The sequence below is a fragment of the Lynx rufus genome, unplaced genomic scaffold (assembly GCF_022079265.1).
Source record: "Lynx rufus isolate CCGP_SWC_20201006 ecotype Redwood Valley unplaced genomic scaffold, mLynRuf1.p SCAF_28, whole genome shotgun sequence".
Lineage (NCBI taxonomy): Eukaryota > Metazoa > Chordata > Mammalia > Carnivora > Felidae > Lynx > Lynx rufus.
In genome coordinates this window covers 3,739,079-3,766,121 of record NW_025814843.1, presented here as the reverse complement: position 1 = coordinate 3,766,121, position 27,043 = coordinate 3,739,079, and the positions used below count along the sequence as shown (strand labels likewise).

Below are 27,043 nucleotides of genomic sequence, written 5' to 3'. Positions count from 1 at the left end.
GAGGCCACGGAGGCTTCTCACTGTTCGGCCCAGAGAAGTCTGAACTGGCGGGGGAGATCGGAACCGGGAGCAGGTGGTGATCATGGAGACCGATGTGCACGAGAAGAGAGGTGAGAATTGCATAAGTATTGAACTTGTGTTGTGGAAGGGCCAAATTCCTTCCTCCTGAAGGGAAATCAGTTGGCCTCACAGGAGGTGGCTCTTGGTTGAGAGTGCTGTCCGTCTCCTTTGTCTGGGGGACGGATGGCCTCTTTGAGTGAGCAGGGAGGGCTTGGTGTGGGATCCATCCCCCTTTCCTCTCCAGCTGGGCGCACAATGGACCCTTCAAAGCCACCCCCAAAGTCCGAGCGGAATGTTAGCTTCTAAGGCGTGAACATAGCCTCGATTACTTTTTCTCCCACCTTCTTGTTCCCAGATGATTATGCCATCCTAGCCTCAATCATCGGTCTGAGAACTTAGCTTTTTGCTTGGCAAAAGTATTTCCCATACCTTTTATGCCTTTTTGTCTGGACAACAGCCCTATGATTTCAAAAAGCAAGTGATTTTTGTGTTATACAGGAGAAAACAGGCCTAGAAGTCCGTGACTGACTTCCAGTGCTACTAGAACAGTCTTTGTTGAAGTTTGGCTTCCTACATCAGAATTACATGCCCGGGTGCTTGTTAGATTTCTAGATCGCACCGCAGACTCAACTAACGATACTTATTTGGAGATGGGATACAGCAGTCTCCGGTTTTCAGTAAGCTTGCAGGATGTTTTTTGAAAACCGGTTGAGTCTGTTTTTCTGATAGGGACGTTCGGCTCAGGGATCAAACGGACTTATTTTGCTTTTCGAGATCATAGAGTGCCATCTTGCAGAATGTGTTATAATTGTAGCAATGCTTCTGGACATTGGCCGTGACGCTGGGATCCTGGGTTGTTTGGGGCTCCCTTCTGTTACGGTGCTGGTAGGGAGCTTCATTCGTATGGTGGTGGGGGGGGGGGTTGGCTGATCCGAGTCACAAGATGGATCCAGGTCCCATCATCACTGCTTTCTTGCCCTTAGCTCTGTCTTCCCAGGATGCTCCCCTTTCCCAAGAGCAGAGCACAGAAGAGGGGGAAGTGGCAGCTCTGCGACTCACAGCTAGATCCCAGGTGAGTGGGAGTCCCTACGATTATTGAAAACGCCGCCTGATTTCTCAGAGTACACACGTACCCCCTTGTTTTTAGGGTGGGCTTTCGTTGTCCGCTAGAGCTGGAGTAGAGAGCTGGGTTCCAGTTCTAAGAGACTGCTTGGGTATCTAATGCACTCCGTAGAAAATGTCTTCTACTTACCCCCAGTACCCTCTCCATCTAGTATTTATTGTCATTCAACAGGCATAGGAGGAGCATTGTCCTTCTTGGACTGTTTATGCTCTTTCTGTGCTTGGTAACTTAGGGAACTTATTTTTTTTTTTTTTTTAAGGTTTTATTTATTTTTGAGACAGAGAGAGACAGAGCATGAATGGGGGAGGGGCAGAGAGAGAGGGAGACACAGAATCGGAAGCAGGCTCCAGGCTCTGAGCCATCAGCCCAGAGCCCGACACGGGGCTCGAACTCACGGACTGCGAGATCGTTACCTGAGCTGAAGTCGAAACTTAACCGACTGAGCCACCCAGGCGCCCCGGGAACTTATTTTATTTTTAAACGTTTATTTATGTCAGAGAGAGAGAGACAAAGTGTGAGCGGGGTAGGGGCAGAGAGAGAGAGAGGGAGACAGAGAATCCGAAACAGGCTCCAGGCTCCAAGCTGACAGCACAGAGCCCCACCGTGAGATCATGACCTGAGTCAAGGTCGGTTGCTCAATGGACTGAGCCACCCAGGCACCCCCTGAAGACTTAATTTAATTTTTTTATTTTTTTAACGTTTATTTATTTTTGAGACAGAGAGAGACAGAGCATGAACGGGGGAGGGTCAGAGAGAGAGGGAGACACAGAATCTGAAACAGGCTCCAGGCTCTGAGCCATCAGCACAGAGCCCGACGCAGGACTTGAACTCACGGACCGTGAGATCATGACCTGAGCCGAAGTCGGACGCTTAACCGACTGAGTCACCCAAGCGCCCCTGAAGGCTTAATTTAAAGAATTAGAATCCAGCCCTCCAAATTGATGAATGTTGAAGTATTTTAGAGGTGAAGTGTTACGTCTGCAGCTTACTTCCCGATCCGCTCCCCCTTCCCGAGGGAAAATACTAAGAATTGTTGAATTCGAGTGGTGGTTGGACTGTGTGGGCAAACAGTGTATTAGTCTCTTAACTATTTGTATTTTGAAAAGTTGGGGAGAAGACAGAGCTCCCCATGATGTGCGTGGCGTACCTCAATTAGCCTTTCTTTTTGCTACTGTAATCCGAAGCGAAAAAGTAGACACTGGCACATTCGTACTGTTTGAAAAGTGACTTCTCAGGATCCTTTTTTTTTTTTTTCTTAAAGTTTTTTAGTTTTTTATTTAAGCAATCTCTACACCAAACATGGGTCTCGAACTCACTACCCCGAGATCAAGAGTCACACGCTCTTTGGGCTGAGCACCCCTTTTCACGATCCTTCTATATACTTGCTTGTCTCCCTTGGTTTCTCCACTGCCTTACATGAATCTCAAAGCGTGTATTAGTCAAGAAGTTTTAAGATGCAGCTCATGAAAACTCAAAGCTGGCTTAAGCAAAAAGAGTTACTGACTAACATAAGTGAAACATCCAAGCGTGGTATGGAGTTCAAACAGTATTATTAGAACTTACTCTATCCATTTCAGTGACCTTTTTTTCCCTCTCTCATTGGGTTTTGCTGTCAAGCAGACTTTTTTTTCCTAATGCTGGTTCCTAACATATTTAGGCTTACATCTTCCCGTGTTGAAGACCAGAGGAAAAAAAGGCATTTTCTCTCCTACTCATTCCAACAAGTCCTGGAATTAACTCTTTAATGGGCACTAGGCACATTCTGGCACCATTATTGGCCAGATCTGGTGGTAATTTTCCAATTGGTTAGACCTAGGGGATATACCTTGCACACACCCTTATAAATACATGTCCCACCCATGAGTCAGGATGGAATTAATACCACCTGAACTATACTAAAAGTAGCCAAGCATAGCAGCCAGAGGAAAATCGGGGTATAGGTACCAAGGGAAAGGTGAGCGCTTTCTATATTTCAACACTTTGATAATGGATTCAGGACTGTTATCGCTTCCGGGTGGATTAAACCTTTTATGGAATTTTTTTTTTTTAAAAACTGTCTTTTGCAATGCATTAGATTTTGCTTGATGCCAACTTTGCAACTTTCTTACTAGAATTTTCCTGGGCTATTTTTTGTCTTTAACTTACTAGATTTCTTAAAACATTAAAGTTTTAATTCTTGCTCACTGTAACCAGGTGAACAGCACAGACATTTATAAAGATAAAGGTAATATTACTTCCTCCCATTCAGTCCCCCACTTCTCCCTACTGAGGATAACAGTGTGATGTATATTTCATTTCCCTCTCATCCCAACTTTGGATTTTTTTTTTTTTGAGAGCCCTTTCTGTAAAGAGGATGCAGCATTTAAAAAAAACAAAAACAAAAAACCCCACCTTTTTATAAGGTAAATTAACTTATTCATATTAATTACTTGTTTCAGATTTTTACCACATGATTTTTATAATTCTGTTTGCTATGCTTTGTTCTTTTGTATTGTTTCTTGCCTTTTGTGTAATAGTTGGCATTTTTCTGGGTTTTTTTTTCTTTTAATCTGGAAATTAATTCCCGTTGAGTGTCATTTCAGCTATAGATATGCAGATTATAGGACCAAGTTCATTTTTTACTCATTATATCTTGTCTGTTTAGTGGCTACTCAATGATTTTTTTATATTTCATTTTATTTTTCAAGGACGATTGTTTTTTTTTTTATTCTTGTTATTTAAATCTCAGATCATTTCCACTTTGGAAACGTTATTTTGAAGTAATTTTAGACTTAAAGAAATGTTGTAAAAAGAGTTTTCAAATACTCTCCATTCAGATTCTCTGAAAGTTAACATTTATCTCACTTATGATAATTCATTACAGCTTTTATATATTTTGTGTTATATAAACTTAATCCTATGATATTTACAACGTTTATAAGTTCTATCTGTGCCTTCGGTTTGTTGCTGGTAGTTTCCAATTTAATGCTTTTTGCCTTGAATTCCATGCCTACCTGGATTTGGTGCCTTTTGCCAATCTTTTCATTCCATAACTTCTTCCTTTGCAAGTTTTGCATTTCAATTCATCTTCTGATTGGCTAGGTTAATTCTTTGAGTTTTTATTGAGGACTCACCAGGAGAATTATGCAGACATGCATCATTTTTCCTCTGCTCTTTTTTTTGTTTACTTTGCCAAATTGCATTGTTGACTCACTGGTTCATGTTTCAGGTCTTCATTTCCCAGAAGAACTGTGGTCTCAATGGAAAAACCACAGTCTGTCTTCTTTCGGTTCTCATATTGAATCCAGGACATAGGTGATACCCAGTGACTTTGGAGTATTCTGAATTTGAATACATGACAAGGCTTGTCATTTATCACAACCATTCCCCTCATGCATGTATTTTACACATCTACTCTAGGGCCATCAGAAATTGGGGGGTGAAATTGAGTCTGTTGAGTGAAAGATGTGAACAAAAGTATGTTTGTGTCTTAGGCATCAGTGACATTCAAGGATGTGGCCATGGACTTTACCCCAGAGGAGTGGGGGAAGCTGGATCCTGCCCAAAGGGAGGTGATGCTGGAGAACTATAGGAACCTGGTGTCGCTTTGTAAGGATGGGTTCTCATTGTGACTCGAATCTGCTTTGGGGACGTCATTACTTTATTGAAAGTGAAATAGCTTAACAAAGCATTCACTTTTGCATTCAGAAACCATGAAGTATTGATCCCTTTGGGCCCAGAGAAAATCTATTTCTGCCCTTGGTTCTTGGTGAAATGTCTGTGCTTGTTTTATATCAAAATTCTTTGGATTCAAATGACAGAAACCTATTTCACACCAACTTAAAGGGCATAAGAATCTTGGTTCAGGAAATTATAAATATTGTCAGATATCTCCTTTATTTTGTTTTAATCATGTGGCTTGCTTTGCCCTATATTAGCTTTATTCTTAGGCTCTCCCCATGTGGCAAAGGTGGCCATCGGCAGCTCTAAGGTGGCATAAGTCTCTCAGAGAGAGAAATTACTCTCTGGCCAGTGTGGATCTTACGCTCACTTCCGTGAAGGGTGTGTGGGTGTGGGAATGTGCGAATGGGTACTCCCACATGTATGTGTTCTTTGGGGGGTAGAAGGAACTATGTTATCTTCTCCCAGTGATATTTACACATGAACATTCAGAAGTTCTATTTGTATCAGTAATTTGCTGCCATCATTTTCTAATTTAATACTTTTTGCCTTGAATTAATTTTGTGCTTGTGTAATAAATTCCCTAAGAAAGTGGGTTCTGATAAGTGAAGAAGGAAGAAAGGGGAAAACTATTAAAAAGGAGATAAAAACTCTAGTCGCCACGGGGCACAACTTTTTGGTGCTGCCACTGAGGTCCCACTTTCTCTACCTCTTCCCTAAGCTAAGGACTCACCTGCGGTGTCTCTCTGGAACTTCCTCAATAGAAAAATAAAGAGAAATTGTCTTCTTCCTTTTTAAGTAAGCGCTACACCCAACGTGGGGCTTGAACTCATGACCCTCAGATCAAGAGTCATGTGCTCTCCCACTGAGCCAGCCAGCCAGGTGCCCTGAGAAATTCTCTTCTTTTTGACCGGCAGATACAGTTGCCTTTTCCAGTGCATGTAAACTTACCAGACCCAGACTTTTGCTGCAGATATTTTGAGTTCCATTCAAGGTCCATCCTCCCTTATTTCTGATCTTCTTCTAATATCCTATCTTTGTAGATTAAGGGGTTGGGACTGTGCTCTAGAATAGACCTTTGTGCCCATCACAAATAGTTAAGTCCTGTTTCTTTTTGTTGTTGTTCTTTCTTTCCCTTTCCCTTTCCCTTTCCCTCCTTCCTTCCTCTCGTTCTCTCTTTCTCTCTTTCTTTCTGTGAGCAGGGCTTCCAGTTTCCAAATCTGAGAACTACAGTTTGGAGAGCGGAAAAGAACCACTGATGCTTGAGAGAAAAGCCCCCAAAAGCAGCTATTCAGGTGAGTCAGATGTATGGGAGTCTTCAGAAACAGTAACACCACAGGACAGCGAAAAAGTGACACTTTTCCGTGCTTAAAAAAGAATACTGGCGGGGCGCCTGGGTGGCGCAGTCGGTTAAGCGTCCGACTTCAGCCAGGTCACGATCTCGCGGTCCGTGAGTTCGAGCCCCGCGTCCGGCTCTGGGCTGATGGCTCGGAGCCTGGAGCCTGTTTCCGATTCTGTGTCTCCCTCTCTCTCTGCCCCTCCCCCGTTCATGCTCTGTCTCTCTCTGTCCCAAAAATAAATAAACGTTGAAAAAAAAAAATTAAAAAAGAATACTGGCAATACCTACACGCTTTTATTTTTTAATATCTTATTTTAAATTATACAGCTTTTTAAATAATATAAAAGTTGAGAAAATAAAATAACACGTGTTCACTGTCAAAACCAAACATAATATGCCAGTACTTTGCTTCTTTTGCCTTTGTTTCTTTATTTTGCAATGCAAAATAAAAATATCATAACTGTACAGTTCTTCGAATTTTCGCAAATGAACACGTTCATGTATCTACTGCCCAGATCAAGAAGCAACCTCACCAGCCCGGAAGCACCCTTGTCCCTTCATTCCTTCCAAGGGTGACCTTATCCCAACTTCTAACACCATAGAACTTGTTCTTGAACTTCATTTAGACAGAATCCTATTGTATATTCCAGCGTCCGGCTTTCTTCACTGAACATGACCGTGAGATACATCCATGTTCTCGCATGTACTTATAGTTCATTGTCTTTGTTGTGCCATCTTTCATTATGTCAATATACCAGTTTATCCGTTCTCTTGAGATGGGCTTGTGGGTAGTTTCCAGGTTGGGGCTAAATGAAGAAGACTGCCCTGTATATTCTTTTACATGTCTTCTGGTGAACCCATGCAGGCATGCCTTGGAGATACTGTGGGTTTGGTTCCAGACCACCAGAGTAAAGCAAGTGTTGCAGTAGAGGAAGTGAAATGAATTTTTGGGTTTCCCGTTGCATGTAAAAGCTATGTTTATATTATGCTACAGGGTACAATAGCATTATGTCTAAAAACCAAACAACACGCATACCTTAATTAAAAAATGTTGTCTAAAACTCCTGTCATATGAGCCTTCAGCAAACCATAATCACTGATCACAGATCGCCATAACAAATACAGTACTAATGAAAAAGTTTGAAATACCGCAAGAATTACCAAAATGTGACCCAGAGGCACCAAGTGGGCAAATGCTGCTGGAAAAATGGCGTTGATGTACTTGTTTGATGCAGGGTTGCTACAAACCTTCCATCTGTAAAAAGCAAAACACAAGGCAGTATCTGCGAAGCACAATTAAGTGGAATGAAACAAGGTATGTTGGTATATGCATTTCTGTTGGACAAACACACAGGTAGAATTGTTGGATCCTGGGGCCGGTATTTTGGTAGATGGCACCAAATAGGCTTCCAAAGTCATTGTCTTAATTATAGTTACCCTCCCACTAGCAGAGTATGTGAGTTGCCCCACATCCTCACCAGCACTTAATATTGTCTGTCTGCTTCATTTTAGCCATTCTTACAGGTGTGTGATATCTTTTTAAGAAGTAAAAAATGGGACAGATTTAAAGTCCTTTTATTTGCTCTGTCCCTAGAAGTAACTAGTTGGGGTGAATCATTCTAGTGTGTGTGTGTGTGTGTGTGTGTGTGTGTGTGTGTGTGTGTGTAGTTACTCACACATATACATATACACACGTCAAAGAACAATTGTAGGGGTGCCTGGGTGGCTCAGTCAGTTAAGCGTCTCAGTCTTGACTTTGGTTTAGGTCACGATCCCAGGGTCATGGGATCCAGCCCCGTGTCAGGCTCTGTTGAGTGTTTCCTCTCTCCTACTCTGTCCCTCTCCCCCACTCACACTCTTTCTCTCTCTCTAAGATAAAAAAAAAAATAGTAATAATTATGTGTGCATAGTATTATGTTGTACTTTTTATTTTGTAATCAATTATTTTACAGCTTCACACTGTATTTTGATAGTACCTATGTTAATACATGTGAATTGTGTTCATTTTAACTGCTGTGGAGTAAGTCCATTGTGTAAGTGAACTGAACAGTTTAATTTCTCTGCTGTTACTAAGAGAGTTGCAATGATCATCCTTTTATTGAGTCTTTATATTCGTCTTGAGATTTGGTTTAGGTACGTAACCAGGATAAGATGGACTGAATCTTCAAGTATCACATGTTTGGCTTCGTTAGGAACTGCCAAGGTCCTACCTTCATCCGGGCCAACAGGTGATGCTATCAGATGTAGTAATTTGTGTCAGTCTGATGGGTGTGAAATGAAATTTCATGTTTTTTAATTTATGGTTCTCTGGTTATGAGTTTTAGTTATTCATATATTTCATTAGCTACTCAGGTTTCCTCTTTTGTAAATTACCTACTTACATTCTTTGCCTTATTTTTTTTTTTTTGAAATTGGGCCATTCACACCTTTTTCTTGATTTGTTGGAGTTCTTTACATATTTTAAATACCAATATATGACAGGTACCCTTACGAATCAGTGAGAAAAAAAATATTGTTTCTTTTTCTCTGCGGCTTATTCTATTTTATGGTGTCTTACGCGTGCAGAATTTTAAAATTTTAATGTTAGTAGATTTATCTTTTTTTTAGGTTTATTTATTTATTTTGAGGGAGGGGTGCAGAGAGTGAGGGAGAGAAAGGGAATCCCAAGCAGGCTCCACGCTGTCAGCACGGAGCCAGCCGTGGAGCTCGAACTCAGAAACCACGAGATCATAACCTAAGCCGAATCAAGCCTCAGGCACTTAACCAACTGAGCCACCCAGGTGCCCTGTCTTTTATTTTTTTTTAATATACTTTATGCTTTTTCTGAATTGTCTTCTTATTCCAGCGCCAGGAAGATAATCTATACTTTATTCTAAAATGTTCAAGTTTTATCTTGCAGGTAGATACTCGGGGTTTGCATACTGTGTGAATAAGGAACCACTTTTATCTTTTCCCATGTTTAAAACTGATAATTTAGCATCTTTTTATTGAAAAATCTGTATTTTGTCACAGATTTGTAACCCTAACTCTGGTAAACTCTGGTCCCATATATACTTGGGTCTGTTTCTAGGCTCTCTGGTCTTACTTATCTGTCCATGCTGCAATAATATGTTTTAATTATCACAATAATTATTTTAATTATACTTGATAGTATATCTGCAAAAGGAAATCTTGTCTTAATATCCTTTTTTAAATCCTCTTATTCTTTGGAATACTGAGAGTTCTAAAATCTTCCCCTGTGATTATAGATTCATCTTTTCCCCATGTAGGCATATCACTTTTTGAGCCTTGCTTGTTTGTAACCCTTCTCCCTTTTTTTATAGGAGATCTTGCCATTTTCTAAATGAGCTACAAGAACTCTTCATACATGAGGCATTTAATCCTTGTCAGACATTTTTTCTAGGTTTTGTTCTTCAGTTTTGGGTGCTTTTTAATGTACAAATTTAATGTATTACAATCTTCTAAATATTCCAGTTTTTTTAAGTTTATTTATCTTTGAGATGGAATAAGCAGGGGAGGGGCAGAGTGAGGGGGGGGAGACACAGAATGTAAAGCAGGCTCCAGGCTCTGAGCTGTCAGCGCAGAGCCTGATGAGGGGCTCGAACCCACGAGCCTTGAGATCACGACCCGAGCTGAAGTCAGATGTTTAACTGACTGAGCCACCCAGGTGCTCTTAAATTTTCCAATTTTTGATTTGTGCTTGGAAAGATCTCTCTCTGGCGTGCTTGGGTGGCTCAGTCGGTTAAAATCAATCCAACTCTTGGGGAACCTGGGTGGCTCAGTTGGTTAAGCGTCCGACTTCAGTTCGGGTCATGATCTCGCGATTTGGGAGTTCGAGCCCTGAGTCAAGCTCTGTGCTGACAGCTCAGAGCCTAGACCCTTCTTCAGATTCTGTGTCTCCCTCTCTCTCTCTGCCCCTCCCCTGCTCTCTCTCTCAAAAGTAAATAAAACATTTAAAAAAAAGATCAATCCAACTCTTGGGGCACTAGGTGGCTCAGTTGGTTAAACATCTGACTTCAGCTCAGGTCATGATCTCAGGGTTTGTGAGTTTGAGCCCCATGTTGGGCTCTGTGCTGACAGGTCAGAGCCTGGAGCCTGTTTGGAATTCTGTGTTTACCTCTGTCTCTGCCCCTCCCCTGCTCACTTGTGCTCACTGTCTCTCTCTCAAAAGTAAATAAAACATTAAAAAAAAAAAGTCTATCGAACTCTTGGGGCGCCTAGGTGGCTCAGTCGGTTAGGTGTTCGACTTTAGCTCAGGTCATGATCTTGTGGTTTACACGTATGAGCCCCATTTTGGGCTCCGTGCTGACAGCTCGGAGCCTGGAGCTTGCTTCAGATTCTGTGACTCCCTCTCTTTCTCTCTCTGTCCTTCCCATGCTTGTGCGCTCTCTCTCTCTCAAAAATAAATAAAAACATTTAAAAAGAATTTAAAGTCAATCCAACTCTTGATTTTGACTCAAGTCATGATCTTGCAGTTTGTGAGTTCAATCCCCGCTTGTTAGGGTCTGTGCTGACAGTCTGGAGCTTGCTTGGGATTCTCTCTCTCTGTCTTTCTCTCTGCCCCTCCCTCCCACTCTCTCTTTCTCTCTCTCTAAAAATAAATACATAAAACTTAAAAAAATCTGTATAAATTGGGTGGGCCAAATACAGTAAGTCTGAGGGTCAGATTTGTCCCACTGGTCGCCTGTTTGCAACCTCTATTTTCTCCCACAACCAAATGATCATCACTATCTAGATGAATCCCAAATTTGTATTTCCAGCCTAGACCTCTCCTTGGGCCAACTGTTCTAAACATTTGTGTAACTATTTGATGTCTTTATTTGCTTATGTTAAAGACGCCTCAATACAGCATGTTTGAAACTGGTTGCCTGATATATGCCCAAATTCTCCATCCACCCAGGAGAATCCTTTTCCAATCATTGTCTTAACGACACCCGCTGTCTTATCAAATTGCACAAGCCAGAAATCTGTGAACGGTTTCTACCTTTCCCTCTCTCTCCTTTTCCAATTTGTCACTGCATTGATCTAATTTTATTGTAAATATTTCTTCATTCTTAGCCTCCCTCCGTCTCCCTTTTGTTTGCCTGGACTACCCAGATAATCTCAGTTCTACCTTTGCCCCCATAGATTTCCACCATTCTTTATATTACAGTGAGAGTGATGTTTTCAAAATACAAATCTGATGGTGTCATCTTTTTGCTTGGAACATTGAAGTGTCTTCCTGTTGCTCTTAGAAAACAATCAAAATCCTTGAGGTCGACAAAGTCTTGTAAAGTCTGGCTTTTCGTCATCATTCCAACCTTATCTCACACGTACTCTCCCTATTTCTGTACTCTTAGCAGTTCTTGGGTACTCTGGCGTGAAAGGATCCAGTTTAAGATTATTGAGGACCCTCACGAGCTTTTGTTTATGTGGTTTATATTTACCGATACTTCCTGTATTAGAAATGAAACTGAAAGCAATTTAAACTATTAAGTTATTCATTTAAAAATAAAAATAGGGGATGCCTGGGTGGCTTAGTCAGTTAAGCGTTCGACTCTTGGTTTTGGCTTAGGTCATGATCTCACTGTTCCGTGAGTTCAAGCCCCGCATCAGGCCGTGCGCAGCAGGCAGGGCAGAGCCTGCTTGGGATTCTCTCTCTCTTTCGCTCGCTCTCTCTCTGCCCCTCCCCCACTCACACTGTCTCTGTCTCTCTCAAAATAAATAAACTTTAGGGAAAAAAAATAGGGGCACTTCGGTGGCTCAGTGGGTTAAGCGTCTGACTTCGGCTCAGGTCACGATCTCACGGTTTTTGGGTTTGAGCCCCACATCAGGCTCTGTGCTGATAGCTTGGAGCCTGGAGCCTGCTTAAGATTCTGTATCTCCTTCTCTGTCTGCAACCCCTCCCCCCCCACACTCTATCTCTATCAAAAGTAAATAAACATTAAAAAAATAATAATAGAAAAAAATAACAATTACACGGGCACCTGGGAGGCTCGGTCAGTTGACTAGCTCTTGATTTTCCAGGGTCATGGGATTGAGCCCCATGTCGGGCTCCGTGCCGAGTGTGGAGCCTGTTAAAGATTCTCTCTCTCCCTCTGCCCCTCTCCCCCACTCATGTGCACTCTCTCTTTCTCTCTCTCTCTCTCTCTCTGTCTCTGTCTCTGTCTCTAAAATCAAAAAAAAGGGACGCCTGGGTGGGTCTGTTGGTTAAGAATCCGACTCAGCTCAGGTCATGATCTCACAGTTCGTGAGTTCGAGCCCCGCGTCGGGCTCTGTGCTGACAGCTCGGAGCCTGGAGCCTGCTTCAGATTCTGTGTCTCCCTCTCTTTCTGTCCCTCCCCCACTTGCGCTCTGTCTCTCTCCAAAATAAATACTAAAAAAAATTTTATGTAAAAAAGCAATTATAAACCCATTACATGTTAATGCAAATGATATAATTTTTATGAAAACAACTATTTGCTGCAAAAAAAAAAAAGTACTGAAAACACACTGTTTTACATTTTTGTAAATCTGTATTCTGCTTCTGAATGCAGTTTGTTGTGATATGTTGTTCTGGTTGATTTGTGTGAAAGAAATCCAGCCTCACTCCAATATATAGTTGGAAAAGAGAGGAGTATTTTATAGGTGTTTTCAGATAAGTGTGGCTGTTCTGATCCACACTGAAACTGGACAAGCGGTAGTTTCTTAAAGACGAGATACAATGTGGTATCTGAAATCAGATCCATGAATTTTTCGTACTCTTGTTAAAATCTACTGATCTTTTCGAAAATAGTGGTTCATCGAGTCATGCAGATCTTCTGAGTATTGAGACATTACATTATACAATTATTTTTTAAATCATAACTTAGAAAAATTTTTTTTAATGTTTCTTTTTGAGAGAGAAAGCGTAAGCAGGGGAAGAGGGGCAGAGAGAGAGGGAGACAGAATCTGAAGCAGGCTTCAGGCTCTGAGCTGTCAGCACAGAACCTGATGCCGGGCTCAAACCCACGAGTCGTGAGATCATGACCTGAGCCAAAGTCGGACACTTAATTAACCACCTGATCCACCCAGGCGCCCTTAACTTAATTTTCTTCTAAATGTTTAATCAGTTGTCATAGCTCCATTTGTTGGAAAACAAATTACCTTTTACTGACTGACTGAAATATCACCTTTGTATTGTTTTTAGCCGCACATCCTTGACTCTTTCGGAAGTTGCTCTCCTGTTTGATTGACCAATCTATTCCTTTGACGCACACTCTTTAAATTATTTTAGCTTTATGAAGTAGTTTTATATTGGATATAAAAATTCTAATATATTTAGAGAGATCGAGCTTCCATCCCTGCCCTCTTCTATTCTGATACTTTCCCCATAGGCAACCATTTTTACTAGTATTTCATTAATCTGTCCTTGGTTTTTGAAGATATAACTAAATATGTATGTATATTTGTATCTCCCTACCCCCCCCCCTTTTTTCCTACACAAAAAGTAGCAAACTATACACCCTTACTTGCAGCCTGCTGGGTTTTTTTTTTTTTTAATTATTTACTCTATCCTGGAGAGAACTTCATACCTATATATGGAAAACCTTTCTGACTTTTTAAAAAGTTGCCTAGTACTCCCATTTTATGTCTACATCATAGCGTATTTAATGAGTTCTCTACAGTAGAATATTAAGATTTTCCAGTTGTATGTCTACATCATCATGTGTTTAATGAGTTCTCTGTTGTATAGGTAGGATATTAAGATTTACCAGTCTTTGGCTGTGTCAACTAGTGTTATAATGAGGAGTCTTGTGTAAGTATGATTTCATATATTTGCCATTATATCTTTGGGCGATCATAGATTTTTGATCAGAGGTGTATTATAAAAGCACTGTTAGGGAAGATTAGACTGGAAATGGGACGCATATTTGGACTCGAGTGGGACTGGATGTCTGGAAACCTAGACGTCATGACCGTCCTCTACACTAAAGTGATAACCGTGTATTTATTACAGAAGTCGATGTTCAGTAAGAATTTGTTTCTCCCCTCTGCTGATCTAGTGTGCTCAGTACCTGCTCATCCAGTGATGTATTGCTCCATCTGAATCTCTCCTTCTCCTGTATTTCTGGTCATCTTTATCCCCTTTTGACTGTCCTGGATAAGGTCTCCTCATTCTCTCCGCGTCTGTGCATTTGTTTCCTTTCATTTGCTTCTCTTTGCAAATCATCTTATGAAAGTCAAATCCACCTACTCCTCGAAAGCATGCGTTTCATCTTCATTAGCTGTTACAGAACTGCTTTTTGTTGAGCACTGAAAACGAAGGAAATTTGCATTTCCAATTTCTTTCAGACCTGGAGGCTAAACCCGAGGGCAAAGATTCAACTTCAGCGCAAGATATTTCCAAAGAAGAATCATGCCAAGCCTCAGTAATAGACAGACTGACAGGAAACGGTGTCTATGACTCCAGCTTGGAAACAACTCTTGAATGTGAAAATTGGTTAGAGAATCAGCAAGGAAATCAGGAGAGACCCTTGAGAGAAATGTTCACCCATGTGAATTCACTCCCCGAAGAAGGAGCTCATGAGCATGACGTATATTGGAAAAACTTTGGTCAGAAGTCTGTTCTTCTCACTCAAGACAGAGTTCCCAAAGGATCCTATGCCTTCCATACACTTGGAAAAAGGTTGAAACCGAAATCAAACTTAATGAAAAAGCAAAGAACCTGTAAAGAGAAAAAACCTCATAAATGTAACGATTGCGGGGAGCTCTTCACTTACCATTCAGTGCTTATTCGACACCAGAGAGTCCATACTGGAGAGAAACCCTATAGCTGTAATGAATGTGGGAAATCTTTTAGCCACAGAGCTAATTTAACTAAACATCAGAGAACTCATACCAGAATTCTCTTTGAATGCAGTGAATGCAAGAAGGCCTTCACAGAAAGCTCATCCCTCGCGATACATCAGAGAATTCACATTGGGGAGAGACCGTATGAATGCAATGAATGCGGAAAAGGTTTTAATCGAAGTACACATCTGGTACAGCATCAGTTGATTCATACTGGAGTGAAGCCGTATGAATGTAATGAATGTGATAAAGCTTTCATTCATTCCTCAGCTCTTATTAAACATCAAAGAACTCATACTGGAGAGAAACCCTACAAATGTCAGGAATGTGGGAAAGCCTTTAGCCACTGCTCATCCCTTACTAAACATCAGAGAGTTCATACTGGAGAAAAGCCATATGAATGCAGCGAATGTGGAAAAACCTTTAGTCAGAGCACACATCTTGTTCAGCATCAGAGAATCCATACTGGAGAGAAACCCTATGAGTGTAACGAATGTGGGAAAACCTTCAGCCGGAGCTCAAATTTTGCTAAACATCAAAGAATTCATATTGGAAAGAAACCGTACAAATGTAATGAATGTGGGAAAGCCTTCATTCATTCATCAGCTCTTATTCAACACCAGAGAACTCATACTGGAGAGAAGCCTTACAGATGTGACGAATGTGGGAAAAGCTTTAAGTGCAGTTCATCCCTCATCAGACATCAAAGAATTCATACTGAAGAGCAACTCTGAAAAATTACTGAATGTGAAGAAATGTAAGTTAGTTTTATCACTGTGTTAAATACCTGAGCATTTAGGTGGAATACCCATAAAATGCTGCTGGAGGACCAATCGTGTATGCATTTGATTTTACTTGCATAATACATAGTTTTGAGCCATAAACAGAATGTTCCTTCTATCTACTGATTGAATCAGTATGAAAGCTTCTAGCTAGGGATCTCAAATTTTGATCCCCTTCCCCCCGACCCCCACCAAATACCCTTTCGTGGAAATTCAAGAAATCCTTGGGAGTGGATAGCAATATCATTGTGGTGAGATCTGGGTCCTCCCTCTCTTTGTCACATCAAAGCCCTGTTTATAGCTTCTCATTCTGTACGGAAATTCTTGTTTGTTAACTTAGGCAGAGGACCCATATCTTTATCATCAGGAAGGCACAGAGTTGTTCCTCTTTGGATCCAAAGTAGATCTCCAGATAATACAGGTAGTGTCATTTCTCCAGAGAGGGTCATTTCTTTTATATTAGCTATAAAACTTAAAGGTTAAAAGTTGAAATATGCTTTGGATCCTCTCCTTGCCCCAAAGGCTACTGTCTCATTTGATGCACATAAATAGAATGTATTTACAGCAGGTTCCAAGTCACATTCATTTAAGATTATGCTGGTCATCAGTTTAGATAATTGTTACCCTCTACTGTGTAGATCTTCTTTTTCTACTTCCTTGGAATTACCCTGAAGTTGAGAATGGGTCAACCTCTTAACTGTAGTTTTCAGTCAAATGCCTCTTTTCTCATCTTTGGCATTGAAGGAATCCTGGTTTGTTTGTTTGTTTGTTTGTTTGTTTGTTTTTATACTCACGTGAAGATTTCATTTCTTTACATTATTCTGCTTTCTGTAAACTATGTCGCATTGAGAAAAGGCCCCTGGGATGTTGAGGGTCTGAAAAGTTGATGAGTTCGATGTGTTATTATATTTAGGGTCCCAGTCAAGAGGAATAATTGAAGCAACTGTGAGACACAAGGACACACCTTCCTGTCAGATATGGAAATTAGTTCACAAGGCAGTGACTCATTGGAGGATAAGCAGCCTCCCTCCATGAAGAAGAGGTTGCCATTTCTCTGGCTCTTAAAAGTCTGTCCACACTTTTTGTTGTTATTACTGTTCTCCCTATATGTGTGTTGGTCTTTGCTACATCCCAGAGCCCTAAAGAAGGTAGCGGGGTGCCTGAGTGGCTCAGTCGGTTAAGCGTCCGACTTCAGCTCAGGTCACGATCTCACGGTTCGTGAGTTCGAGCCCCGCGTCGGGCTCTGGGCTGACAGCTCAGAGCCTGGAACCCGCTTCGGATTCTGTGTCTCCCTCTGTCTGCCCCTCTGCTGCTTGCACTCTGTCTCTCGCATTGTCTCAAAAATAAACATACATTTAAAAAAAAATTTTTTTTAAGGAAGGTAGAAAAGACATGAAACCACAGTGATAACATAAGTTACCTGGGTGACCAAAAACCAGCAGTGGGATTGGAAAAGCAAAAGTTGAAATAAATATTTAGCCAAACGCTATGCAAATGTCAGTTTTTATTGTTACTCTATTGTATGACAAGAAAATTATAGGAAAGGTAGAAGGAAAGTAGTGACAGATTTCTTTTCTCTTCTGACGTCTATCCTTTATGAACATTTCAGCAACCAGTCCGTGCTCTTGCCTTCTCCACGCTGTCCTTGTTACTGTAATTCCTTCTCTGTAAACCTTTGTTGTATTATTGAAAAAAAGTAGAGGAATAGAGTTTAAAGAAGTGATAGTGGAGAGCAAACAAGATGGTTAAGGATGAAGGAGTTAAATCCAGCAGCAATGAAAATCAAAACAATAGGATATGGGGCCAAAAGGGCTGGAAAGAGGTTTTGGAAAGAACCGAAAATACGTTGAAAGGGTGGAGGCTGGTGGGAAGGCTCAAGGTCTGAGAGGTCAGAATAGGGGGCTGGCACAGGAACAAGGGAAAGGCGCTTAATCCTTTCACCACCTCAGTGCTCCATATTCATGGTCTAAAGTAGGAACTGACAGACTGTGGCCTGGACCCATGGACCAAGTCCAGCCTTCTGCCTGTTTCTCCAAACACAAGGCTTAGTTGGATCTTGACCACACTCATTTGTGTATGTTTGTTGGTGCTACAACGGCAGAGTCAAGGAGTTGCCGTAGAGATTGTATGTCCCCCACAAGCCTAAAATGCCTAATATTTCTCAGCGTGCCCAACACTTGAGTGAAAATAAGGTCATAATTTGGGGGCCCAAATTTGACTAACAAAATAAGACCCACGTGGGATTTTCAAAGTTGGGATTGAATTCTGCCACCTTCACTTAGCATTTATGTGACCTTACTGAGTCTCAGTGTCTTTATCTGTAAAATGGGAATAAGTCATCCTTCTCTCATAAGATTGTGAGGATTAGATAAGAATGCATGTAAAAGACCTGGCACAAGATAAGTTATGTGCAAAACCTCTATATGTATATGTATGTTTGTAAATATATATATACACACGTATGTATATATATGTGTGTATATATATATTTACTTTTTTTTTTTTTTAATGAAATGTCAGTCCATTTGGGCTGCTAACCAAATAACTCGCCGTAGACTGAGTGGCTTATAAACAACATTCTCACAGTCCTGGAGACTGGGAAGTCCAAGATCAAGGCCTCAGCACATTCAGTGTCCAGCGAGGGCCTCCTTCCTGGTTCTGGGACAACCATCTTTTTGCTGTGTTTTCTGGTAAAAGGGCAAGAGGGCTCTCTGGGGCCTCTTTTCTACGGGCACTAACCCTATTCAGAAGAATTCTGCCCTCATGACCTTCTAAAGACCCCACCTCCTAATACTATCACTCTGAGGATTAGGTTTCAAGATAAATTTGGGGAGATAAAAACTCAGTCTATATAATAAGTGGCTAAGCATCAATCAAGCAGAAATTACTTAAGAATGAATGTATCTGACACCTCTTGTTTACCGGTCAAGAACTGTGACCATCCTACTGTCTAGCTCATCATAGAGAAGGGGCTTCTCTATTCTTCCTTCCGTCTGGTGCTGCTCCCTACAGAGCCTCCTTGAGACCTTGGGGAATCTGCTTTTTTCCCTTCTGCATACCACTCTACTGGGAACTATCTGACAGTTCCAAAGACTCAAGTTTGTAATCTATTTACAGTTTCAACAGCATTGAGAGACGTGCTCTAAGTTCGTTTTGCTGAGAACTCTGATCCTTTACATTTCAGTATTCTGTTTATGCTCGATGTTCGACCTGTGTTGTTTGTACTCCAGTGTGATCGTTGGATGTTTTAATGTTCCATTTTTCAAGTGTTTTTGGTTACGTATAAAACCAAATTGACTGCTCTTACCAGTCCACTGTCAATAAAGATGTTGTTTATATATATATATATATTGTCAGAAACTTTTGTAAATTGCTTCGAAGTTTTCCTAATTTAAGCATATTTTAAGAGGCAAAGAAAGACCTACCGTAAAATCCTTCAGGAAACCGATCATGCTTCTAATTGTTCATCTGGGCTCCACCACTTGTCAGACAGGGGATGGGGAAATTCCCTCCACGCCCCATGGATCTGCAAGAAGGTTAAAGAGTAGAGAAAGGTCATTTCTACCAACTGGTGTTGAGTCCTCAAGCCAAGTGCAGGCTCCACTCCCTTAGCAGGGGGTAATGGAGAAAAAAGGGACCACTCATTTAGCAAGAGTACCTATAGAAAGTACAGTTACAATTAGACAAGATCAGGTAGACCGATTTAGCATAAATCTTAAACTATGTCTGGCTTTTGGGAGGAGAGTGTAACCACCCAAAGAATAAAAACAATAGTACTGTATAAGAACACCAAACAGTACTCAAATTCGTTGGCAATTAACCAGTTCAATTGTCTATTGAAAGTTTCTAATAACTTTGTTTTCCTAGGTGAGTTTTTACTTTTTAATATTGCAACAGGACTCAACAGGAAGCTCTTTGTCCCTGCTTTGTCCTTTCCTTTACCTTTTTAGGCCCCAACAGGGCAGTCTTGGAATCCAGAACCACATGAGCTATCTCTCACCATAGGCTTTATTGGCAGGGGGAAAGTGTGTGCCCCTCTGGTAATACATATAAAATGACATCTGTGGATTACCTTCTAGTTCCAATTAACGCCCTCAAAAAATCAGATGTTTTCATTGAATTGTTCTTTACATTTTTCACAGTGGTAGCCTCTGTTAGTCCATAAAGCAGATAGTCTGCCCTTAGATTGAGTAGACTGTACATAAAATGTGCATACTTTACTCTCCCCCACTCCTGCCAATTCACTCATAAACGTTACTACCATGTCAGAAAAGTTCACGTGTCTGGGGAATTGAAGGGTTGAAACCAGAGACTCAGGCATTGCTTGGTCAAAGACTTCCATCTCTGCTCTGTTTTTTTTTTTTTTTTTCTGTGTGGGCTATATTCTATCTTCTCCAGTGATGACAAATACATCTAGTGGAAATCCCAAGTTAATATGGTTCGAAACATTTGCAATCCCAAGAGGAATACTTCTTTCTAAATAGCTCCGGCAAAATCCACAAGGCTACTTCTCAGCTTTGCTTGAGATCACGCTGATTGATCACCGAGCCATTTGCTGCTTTGAATTGCAATCTTATCATTGAGCAGGCTGAGTCCCTGTAAAACCGTGGAGCAGGGGAGGGTGAGGCCCATCCCACTCAACTTGCACTGCAGTGGGAAAGGGCTGCTTCCCTAAGAGAAATCCAAGGATGGTAAAACAAACAGGTCCACTGCAATTGGTAGCAACCTTCAGTATGAACAAGTCTCCAGCTGTGTCCCCAAAAGAGCTCTTCTTCAAAGATCAGTGACAGACTGATAAAAAAAAGGCCAAAACCTAAAAATATTTACAACATTGACTTCATAGGATTTCTGTGAGTGTTGAATATGTGAAAATGCTTTGTAAGCTATAAACGTGTTGCAGAGTTACATTGTTATGAAAATGGTCTATTCTTTGATGTCAGGCTCTGGTATATATACAGTAAGCATGGACTTCTCACCAGAGTGCCAATTCTGGTTTTTTGTTTTGTTTTGTTTAATGTTTGTTTATTTTTGAGAGACAGAGACAGAGCATGAGTGGAGGAGGAGCAGAGAGAGAGGGAGACACAGAATCCGAAGCAGGCTCCAGGCTCTGAGCTGTCAGCACCCAGCCCAAAGCGGGGCTCGAACCCACAAACTGTGAGATTGTGACCTGAACCGAAGTCAGATGCCCAACCAACTGAGGCACCCAAGTGCCCTGCCAATTCTGTTTAAAAAAAAAAAAAAAAAAAAGTTTATTATTTTGAGATAGAATCCCAAGCAAGCTCCATGGTGTCAGTACAGAGACCTACTTGGGGCTTGATCCCATGAACTATGAGATCATGACCTTAGCTGAAATCAAGAGTCAGATGCTTAACCGACTGAGCCGCCCAGGTGCCCCCAGAGTGCCAGTTCTTTTCTTTCTTTTTTTTTTTTTTTAATGTTTATTTATTTTTGAGAGAGAGCACAAGCAGGGGAGGGACAGACAGAGGAAGACAGAGAATCCAAAGTAGGCTCCAGGCTCCGAGCTGTCTGCATGGACCTGAGCCACCCAGGCACCCCCAGAGTGCCAATTTTTAATGCTAACTTGTTCTGTCTATTGTGGGTTGGCAAAGAGTCTTTGCTCATCAATAGTTATGTTCCCGAGGTGATATGTTACTTTTGCCAAAGCAAAAATGTGGTTATTTTATGTGGAGTTGAACTCAATTCCCAATTTTATTGACCCATGCAACTCATGTTATAGTGACTTAAACCTACTGAACTATCCAGGACTCTAATCAGTGAAAACCCATTTCAAGCAAGCATAAACAAAAGGGCTACCATGATTAATGAGTTTAAGGGCTAGATATAACTTAAGATATGACTGCATCCAGGGGTTCAAATATGTCATCAGATCGTGCTCCAGATTCGTTTTATTCTCAGGCAGACAGAATGGCAGAGATGGCCATTGGCAGCTTTTGGCTTGAGTTACCCTGGCAGCTGTTGATGCCAAAGAAAATATTTTATTGTCTATGGGGCCATTCAAAGTTGCAAGGTAGATTATGATTGAATGGCTTGGATCACGAACCCATTGAACCAATCACTATGGCCAAAAGAATTGGGTATTCTGACATGGGGCGAGGTAGGGTGGAATTTAGCCTTATCCAAAATGGTAGCATGGGTTTCCCACAAGGTCTCTGTTACCAGAAGGGGAGAAGGGAATGTGTGCTGAGCAGAAAATAAAATCCACTATCTCAGGATCTAGGCCCACCCAATCCAGGGACATGGGCTTAACTTACTAAGTACAGGATGAGGGCATTATGCCTACTATAGACCTGGAAGGAGGTAGAGCGAGAAAACAAGTAGTGTGAACATGGATTTGTCCTCTTCGGGATCTGTAGTTTCCCTCAAATTTATGGCATCTCAGAAGGGTGGAAGAACTTGGCTTTTTACCTCCAGGGATCTTATTTCAAAGGACCTCATGTACACGTGGACATAAATATTGAAACAAAAATCTTTCATGCCCCCACAGAAAAGGACAGATTTAAGTGGATTTTAGCCTTTTAGCTTGTAAGTCCTTAATTACATCTCCTTTTATATTTAGAGCCATGTATACGTAACAACTCAGCTTAAGTCCCATTCTATCGTATGTGACAGGCACAACTGAGGGAGAGGGAAATCTAAGGTTTACCTGGTGGGGGTGGAGACTGACTACATCTACTTCCAGATACTCTCAAGCAGTAGGAATGCTAAGAAGGGAGAGAGAGGATGTGGAATGTGATATTGTCCCCCTGCATTGAGATCAGAGAAAGCTCTCCCAGATTTCCCCCCCTCCCCATCGCATAACTGGATTGTGAGGTTAGCAAACCACAGCAGTATCATTGTTTTCGCCTACTCACTAGAACACCCATTCTCGATGCTTGCTTGTGTGACCTATTCAGTGTGGGCTGGCAGGAAGGTTCTCCTCATTATAATCATTCAGAAAGCCAAGCTGATGAAGCAGCCATCATCTCAAACACTGCTTTTGCCATGCTAGAAGGAGAGGAAGGATCTAAAGGGTCTTGCACTGACACATTTCATTTCCACTCACGTTTTATTTCCCTGAACAGGTCATGTACCCCAATCCAACCTCAAGTGAGGACCAGGAAAAACTATCTCCTTTGCAACACTTTCCTGGAAAGGAAGCCCACTCTCCTACTCTCCACTCGTTGTAGGATTAGTAGAAGGTGGCATGGCATCCTTGTGTGTTTTAAGCCTTCCTCATCACCCCTCATATGTAAACACCTTCTCTGAGCCTCTGACTATGTAGCATTTCTTACCTTTTGCTGCCATCTCTGACTCCCTGCTCACTTCCCCATGTTCATTGAGCCTTTGGTCTCCTATCTTTTACCATTGCTCCCAATATCTACACCCAGGATTGTTCAGCAAGGACTTTGGAGCAACTGTTCTAGGTGCCAGGTACTATATGCTAGGCCTAGTATGTGCTAGGTGTCAGGGATAAAATGAGGAGTCAGACACAGACTCTGCTTTTAGCTAAGAGACTTGGCCAAGTCAACAAGCGATCACAATGTGGTGTGATAAGAGCTGTCATACAGACGTGTGTAAGAGACCCAGCCTTTCTTGGTCAGAGAAGTTGGCATCCAAAAAGCCAGGAAGATGTCACCGTAGCTGAATCTCGAGGAAAGGGAATCACATGCTGAAGAAGTTAAGTGGGAAGGCATGACATTGCAGGCAGAGGGAGCCGTGTGTGAGGTAGAGAATGGCGTATTTCAGGAACTATGTGTGGTTTAGCACGTTGTGCCTAGAGCTTAGAGATGAAGAGTAGCACTGGTGGTAATTGAGGACGTAATGACCATCAACAGGCAGATCTTGAAGGGTCTTGTAAGTTCATCTGGAGTTGATTCTGGAGTATGGATATGGAAGGGAGGGAAGAGGCTTTCAGTTGCTATGTTTAGCAAGTGAGAGTTCATATGTGAGAGGTTCCCATGACTGTGGTGTGGCGAATGCACTGGAGAGGGGTGAAATTGACGGCCAGGAGCAAGTTCAGAGGTTGTGCAGCGGTAATGTGGGAAAGAGACAGTGACTCTAGATTAACCTTTCTCCCTGTCCCACCCTTCTGAGTAGGGTTACTCATGTTCTTCCATTGCTCGTCTAGGTTTCAAAGCTATGATTAAGGGCTCTTAAAGGTACAGATACACACACACTCCTTTAGACATTATTTGTATTTTTATTATCCCACTCTTGGAACAAAACTGGTGTACGCTATCCAGTACAGAAACAGAAGCATTACATTTTGCTCTTTTCTTCCACCTGGGAGACAGGATATGTTAAATTTTTGTTTTTAAGTTAAAAGTATGACTGTTCTATAGTAAGCCTGTGACGAAGATTTATTGGACTCATTAATGAGGGAACTACCTGGCTAATAATGCTGGTTCAAAGATGGATACCAGAGACGGTGTATAAACGGTCAGTGAAGGAAAGCATGTTGGGATAAGCTTGCTAAATGAGATACAAAACTGGCCAGTGTCGTACAGGGCAATAAAACCACAAACTCTGAGGTCATCTTTTCTACCAAGTAGAAATCCTTTGCAACTTATCAAGGGTTTTGCTTTTGTTTTTAACAGGGCAGCAAATGGCTTCACAGAGTTAGGCCCTAATCAATAGTAAATAGTAAGTCAAACAAAGCTATACTACCCCAAGGAGTCAGATAGCCTTTTCTTTTTTTAAATGTTTATATATTTTTGAGAGAGAGAGAGCATGAGCAGGTGAGGGACAGAGAGAAAGGGGGACAGAGGATCTGAAGCGGGCTCTGCACTGACAGCAGTGAGCCCAATGTGCGGCTTGATCTCACCAACCTCAAGATCATGACCTGAGCCAAAGTCAGACATTCAACCGACTGAGCCATCCAGGCGCCCCCTGAAGAGCCAAATCACCTTTCAATGGGCTTTTCAGATAAAGTTGCATTTTTTTTTTCAACGTTTATTTATTTTTGGGACAGAGAGAGACAGAGCATGAACGGGGGAGGGGCAGAGACAGAGGGAGACACAGAATCGGAAACAGGCTCCAGGCTCTGAGCCATCAGCCCAGAGCCCGACATGGGGCTCGAACTCACGGACCGCGAGATCGTGACCTGGCTGAAGTCGGACGCTTAACCGACTGCGCCATCCAGGCGCCCCAGATAAAGTTGCATTTTGATGTTCACATGTAACCAGACTTTTGCCTTGTTTCCAAGTTTTGGATAAAATTTTCTTAACAGTCTGCCCTGTGTTCATAGATGTTCTCTACAGATTTTTTTTTTATTAAAAAAAAAAACAGGGGCGCCTGGGTGGCGCAGTCGGTTAAGCGTCCGACTTCAGCCAGGTCACGATCTCGCGGTCCGTGAGTTCGAGCCCCGCGTCGGGCTCTGGGCTGATGGCTCAGAGCCTGGAGCCTGTTTCCGATTCTGTGTCTCCCTCTCTCTCTGCCCCTCCCCCGTTCATGCTCTGTCTCTCTCTGTCCCAAAAATAAATAAACGTTGAAAAAAAAAATTAAAAAAAAAAACAGATTCATTGTGGTTTTGTTACTTGGCTTCATTTACATGGTACAGATATAGGGCACTTTGTTATGATGCCAGCAAGTCTCAGGCCGTCTGGTTCTGAGCAACTACTAAGGCCAGAAAACACATTTCTCATTGGAGACTTTATAAGGAATTTGGGGTTCCATCCTCAATGGTTTCCATCACTCTAGAGATTTTTCTAATGTTTTTAAATGTTTGTTTATTTTTGAGAGAGAAAGAGAGACAGAGTGAGTAAGGGAGAGGCAGAGAGAGAGGGAGACAGAATTGTAAGCAGGGTCCAGGCTCTGAGCTGTCAGCACAGAGCCCAACGCGGGGCTTGAACCCGCAAACCATGAGATCTGAGCCACCCAGGTGCCCCTGGAGATGTTTTTTAAGATTGCTTTTATTTGTTCTTCTGTTCCAGGGCTAGAAAACTAAACCCAATGGATTCATCTCTATCAAGTTCCACCTGTAATACCTATAAATATGGATGAATTCCTCTCCTTTTGCGGTTCCCCAGATCTGTTACAGCTCCTGTTCTACCGGAGAGTGACCTTCTTTTCGACTTGTAGGGCTGGGATCTTGAAAGCGATAGCATAGGTACCATAGACATTTCCTAGACGGCTTCTCTAGGTATTGATTCTATATATGAAATAAAACATTCTTCCTTAATGGTGGACTGCTCATGGCTGAGCAGGATAGATTCTTAAATATAATTCCAATGCTGTATTTGCATAATTGATTTGTTCAGTTTTATCTTGGTAAAAAGGAGGACAAATGCTTTTTGTAGTAACTCTATACAAATAACTGCATTGTTATGAAAAGAAAATAGACTCCATAAAAGTATATGCTCCTTAATTCTGAGTGATAATGAGAACAAAATCCCATTTAAGCTTTAAATTTTCACACTTTAAGGGATATTTTATTTCCATTTGCAAAGGCACAGTCTACTAAATTGAGCGTTAGAAACAGATCAAGAAGAGAAAGGGCTTCCTCATATGTCTATCAGATAGAATATTTTTTAAATTACCAAAATGCTCTAAACAGATAATCACAAGTATATTTCATCTAACAGGTCGTTCATTCCTCCTCAATTAACTCTTTGTCCTCCACTGAATCGTCGGTTAACAGTCTGATCTCATGAAGTAATCTGCTTCCAGACAAAAAAAAAAAAACAAAAACAAAAAACAAAAAAACAGAATCCCGGAAATCTGACAGTTCTCTAAGCAACGTCAGCTTTGGCTTGGAAGTGTGCACCCATGAGTCTGTTCTTTGAAGCAGCAATAGCTGATATCCGGTGAGGTTATTTCCACCGAATGTTTACATCTTCCTTCTTTTTTTAAAGACTCCGTTTCTGGCTTGTAGCTTATAGAAGAACCTTCAGACAAGGAAGAAAGGAAAACATAAACCACTTATTCAGAATCAGACTGGCTAGCCCTGCTTAATTTATTACAGTAACCAACAATATCTCAATAGAGGAGAATAAAATCCTTTCTTGGTGTATAATACATGAGTCTTTCAAGAAGGAGTTGATCAGTGTTTCCCCAGAGGTTAAGAACATATTAAGGGCCATGAGGACCATCTCCAGGGATTTCAACCATAAATAAAGTGTACAACCTCTGAAACATACTTATCTTTTTTTTTTTATTTTTTTTTTTAAATTTTTTTTTTTCAACGTTTATTTATTTTTGGGACAGAGAGAGACAGAGCATGAACGGGGGAGGGGCAGAGAGAGAGGGAGACACAGAATCGGAAACAGGCTCCAGGCTCCGAGCCATCAG

The 27,043-nt window shown here is 41.5% G+C and overlaps 1 protein-coding gene across 3 annotated transcripts; it reads left to right on the top strand.

Moving 5' to 3' along the window:
- On the top strand, positions 1 to 26,031 carry ZNF286A (zinc finger protein 286A). Of its 3 annotated transcripts, XM_047089973.1 has the most exons (6): positions 1 to 110; positions 1,044 to 1,132; positions 4,657 to 4,771; positions 6,046 to 6,138; positions 14,475 to 15,729; positions 25,687 to 26,031. In XM_047089973.1, the coding sequence occupies exons 1-5, from the start codon at positions 83 to 85 to the stop codon at positions 15,704 to 15,706; spliced, it is 1,557 nt and encodes a 518-aa protein (XP_046945929.1). In that variant the 5' UTR covers positions 1 to 82; the 3' UTR covers positions 15,707 to 15,729; positions 25,687 to 26,031. The 3 variants fall into 3 exon arrangements, with proteins under 3 accessions (XP_046945929.1, XP_046945928.1, XP_046945930.1); XM_047089972.1 differs by lacking the exon at positions 25,687 to 26,031 and having other exon boundaries at positions 14,475 to 16,906; XM_047089974.1 differs by lacking the exons at positions 1 to 110; positions 1,044 to 1,132; positions 4,657 to 4,771; positions 6,046 to 6,138; positions 25,687 to 26,031 and adding an exon at positions 8,154 to 8,410 and having other exon boundaries at positions 14,475 to 16,906.
- The last annotated feature ends 1,012 nt before the right edge of the window (positions 26,032 to 27,043 follow it).

Excerpts from the sequence above, each read along its gene's own strand:
- ZNF286A (XM_047089973.1), top strand. The coding sequence starts at position 83 with ATGGAGACCGATGTGCACGAGAAGAGAG. Across the intron at positions 111-1,043 it reads CGATGTGCACGAGAAGAGAG|CTCTGTCTTCCCAGGATGCT; the intron begins GTGAGAATTGCA and ends TCTTGCCCTTAG. Across the intron at positions 1,133-4,656 it reads GACTCACAGCTAGATCCCAG|GCATCAGTGACATTCAAGGA; the intron begins GTGAGTGGGAGT and ends TTTGTGTCTTAG.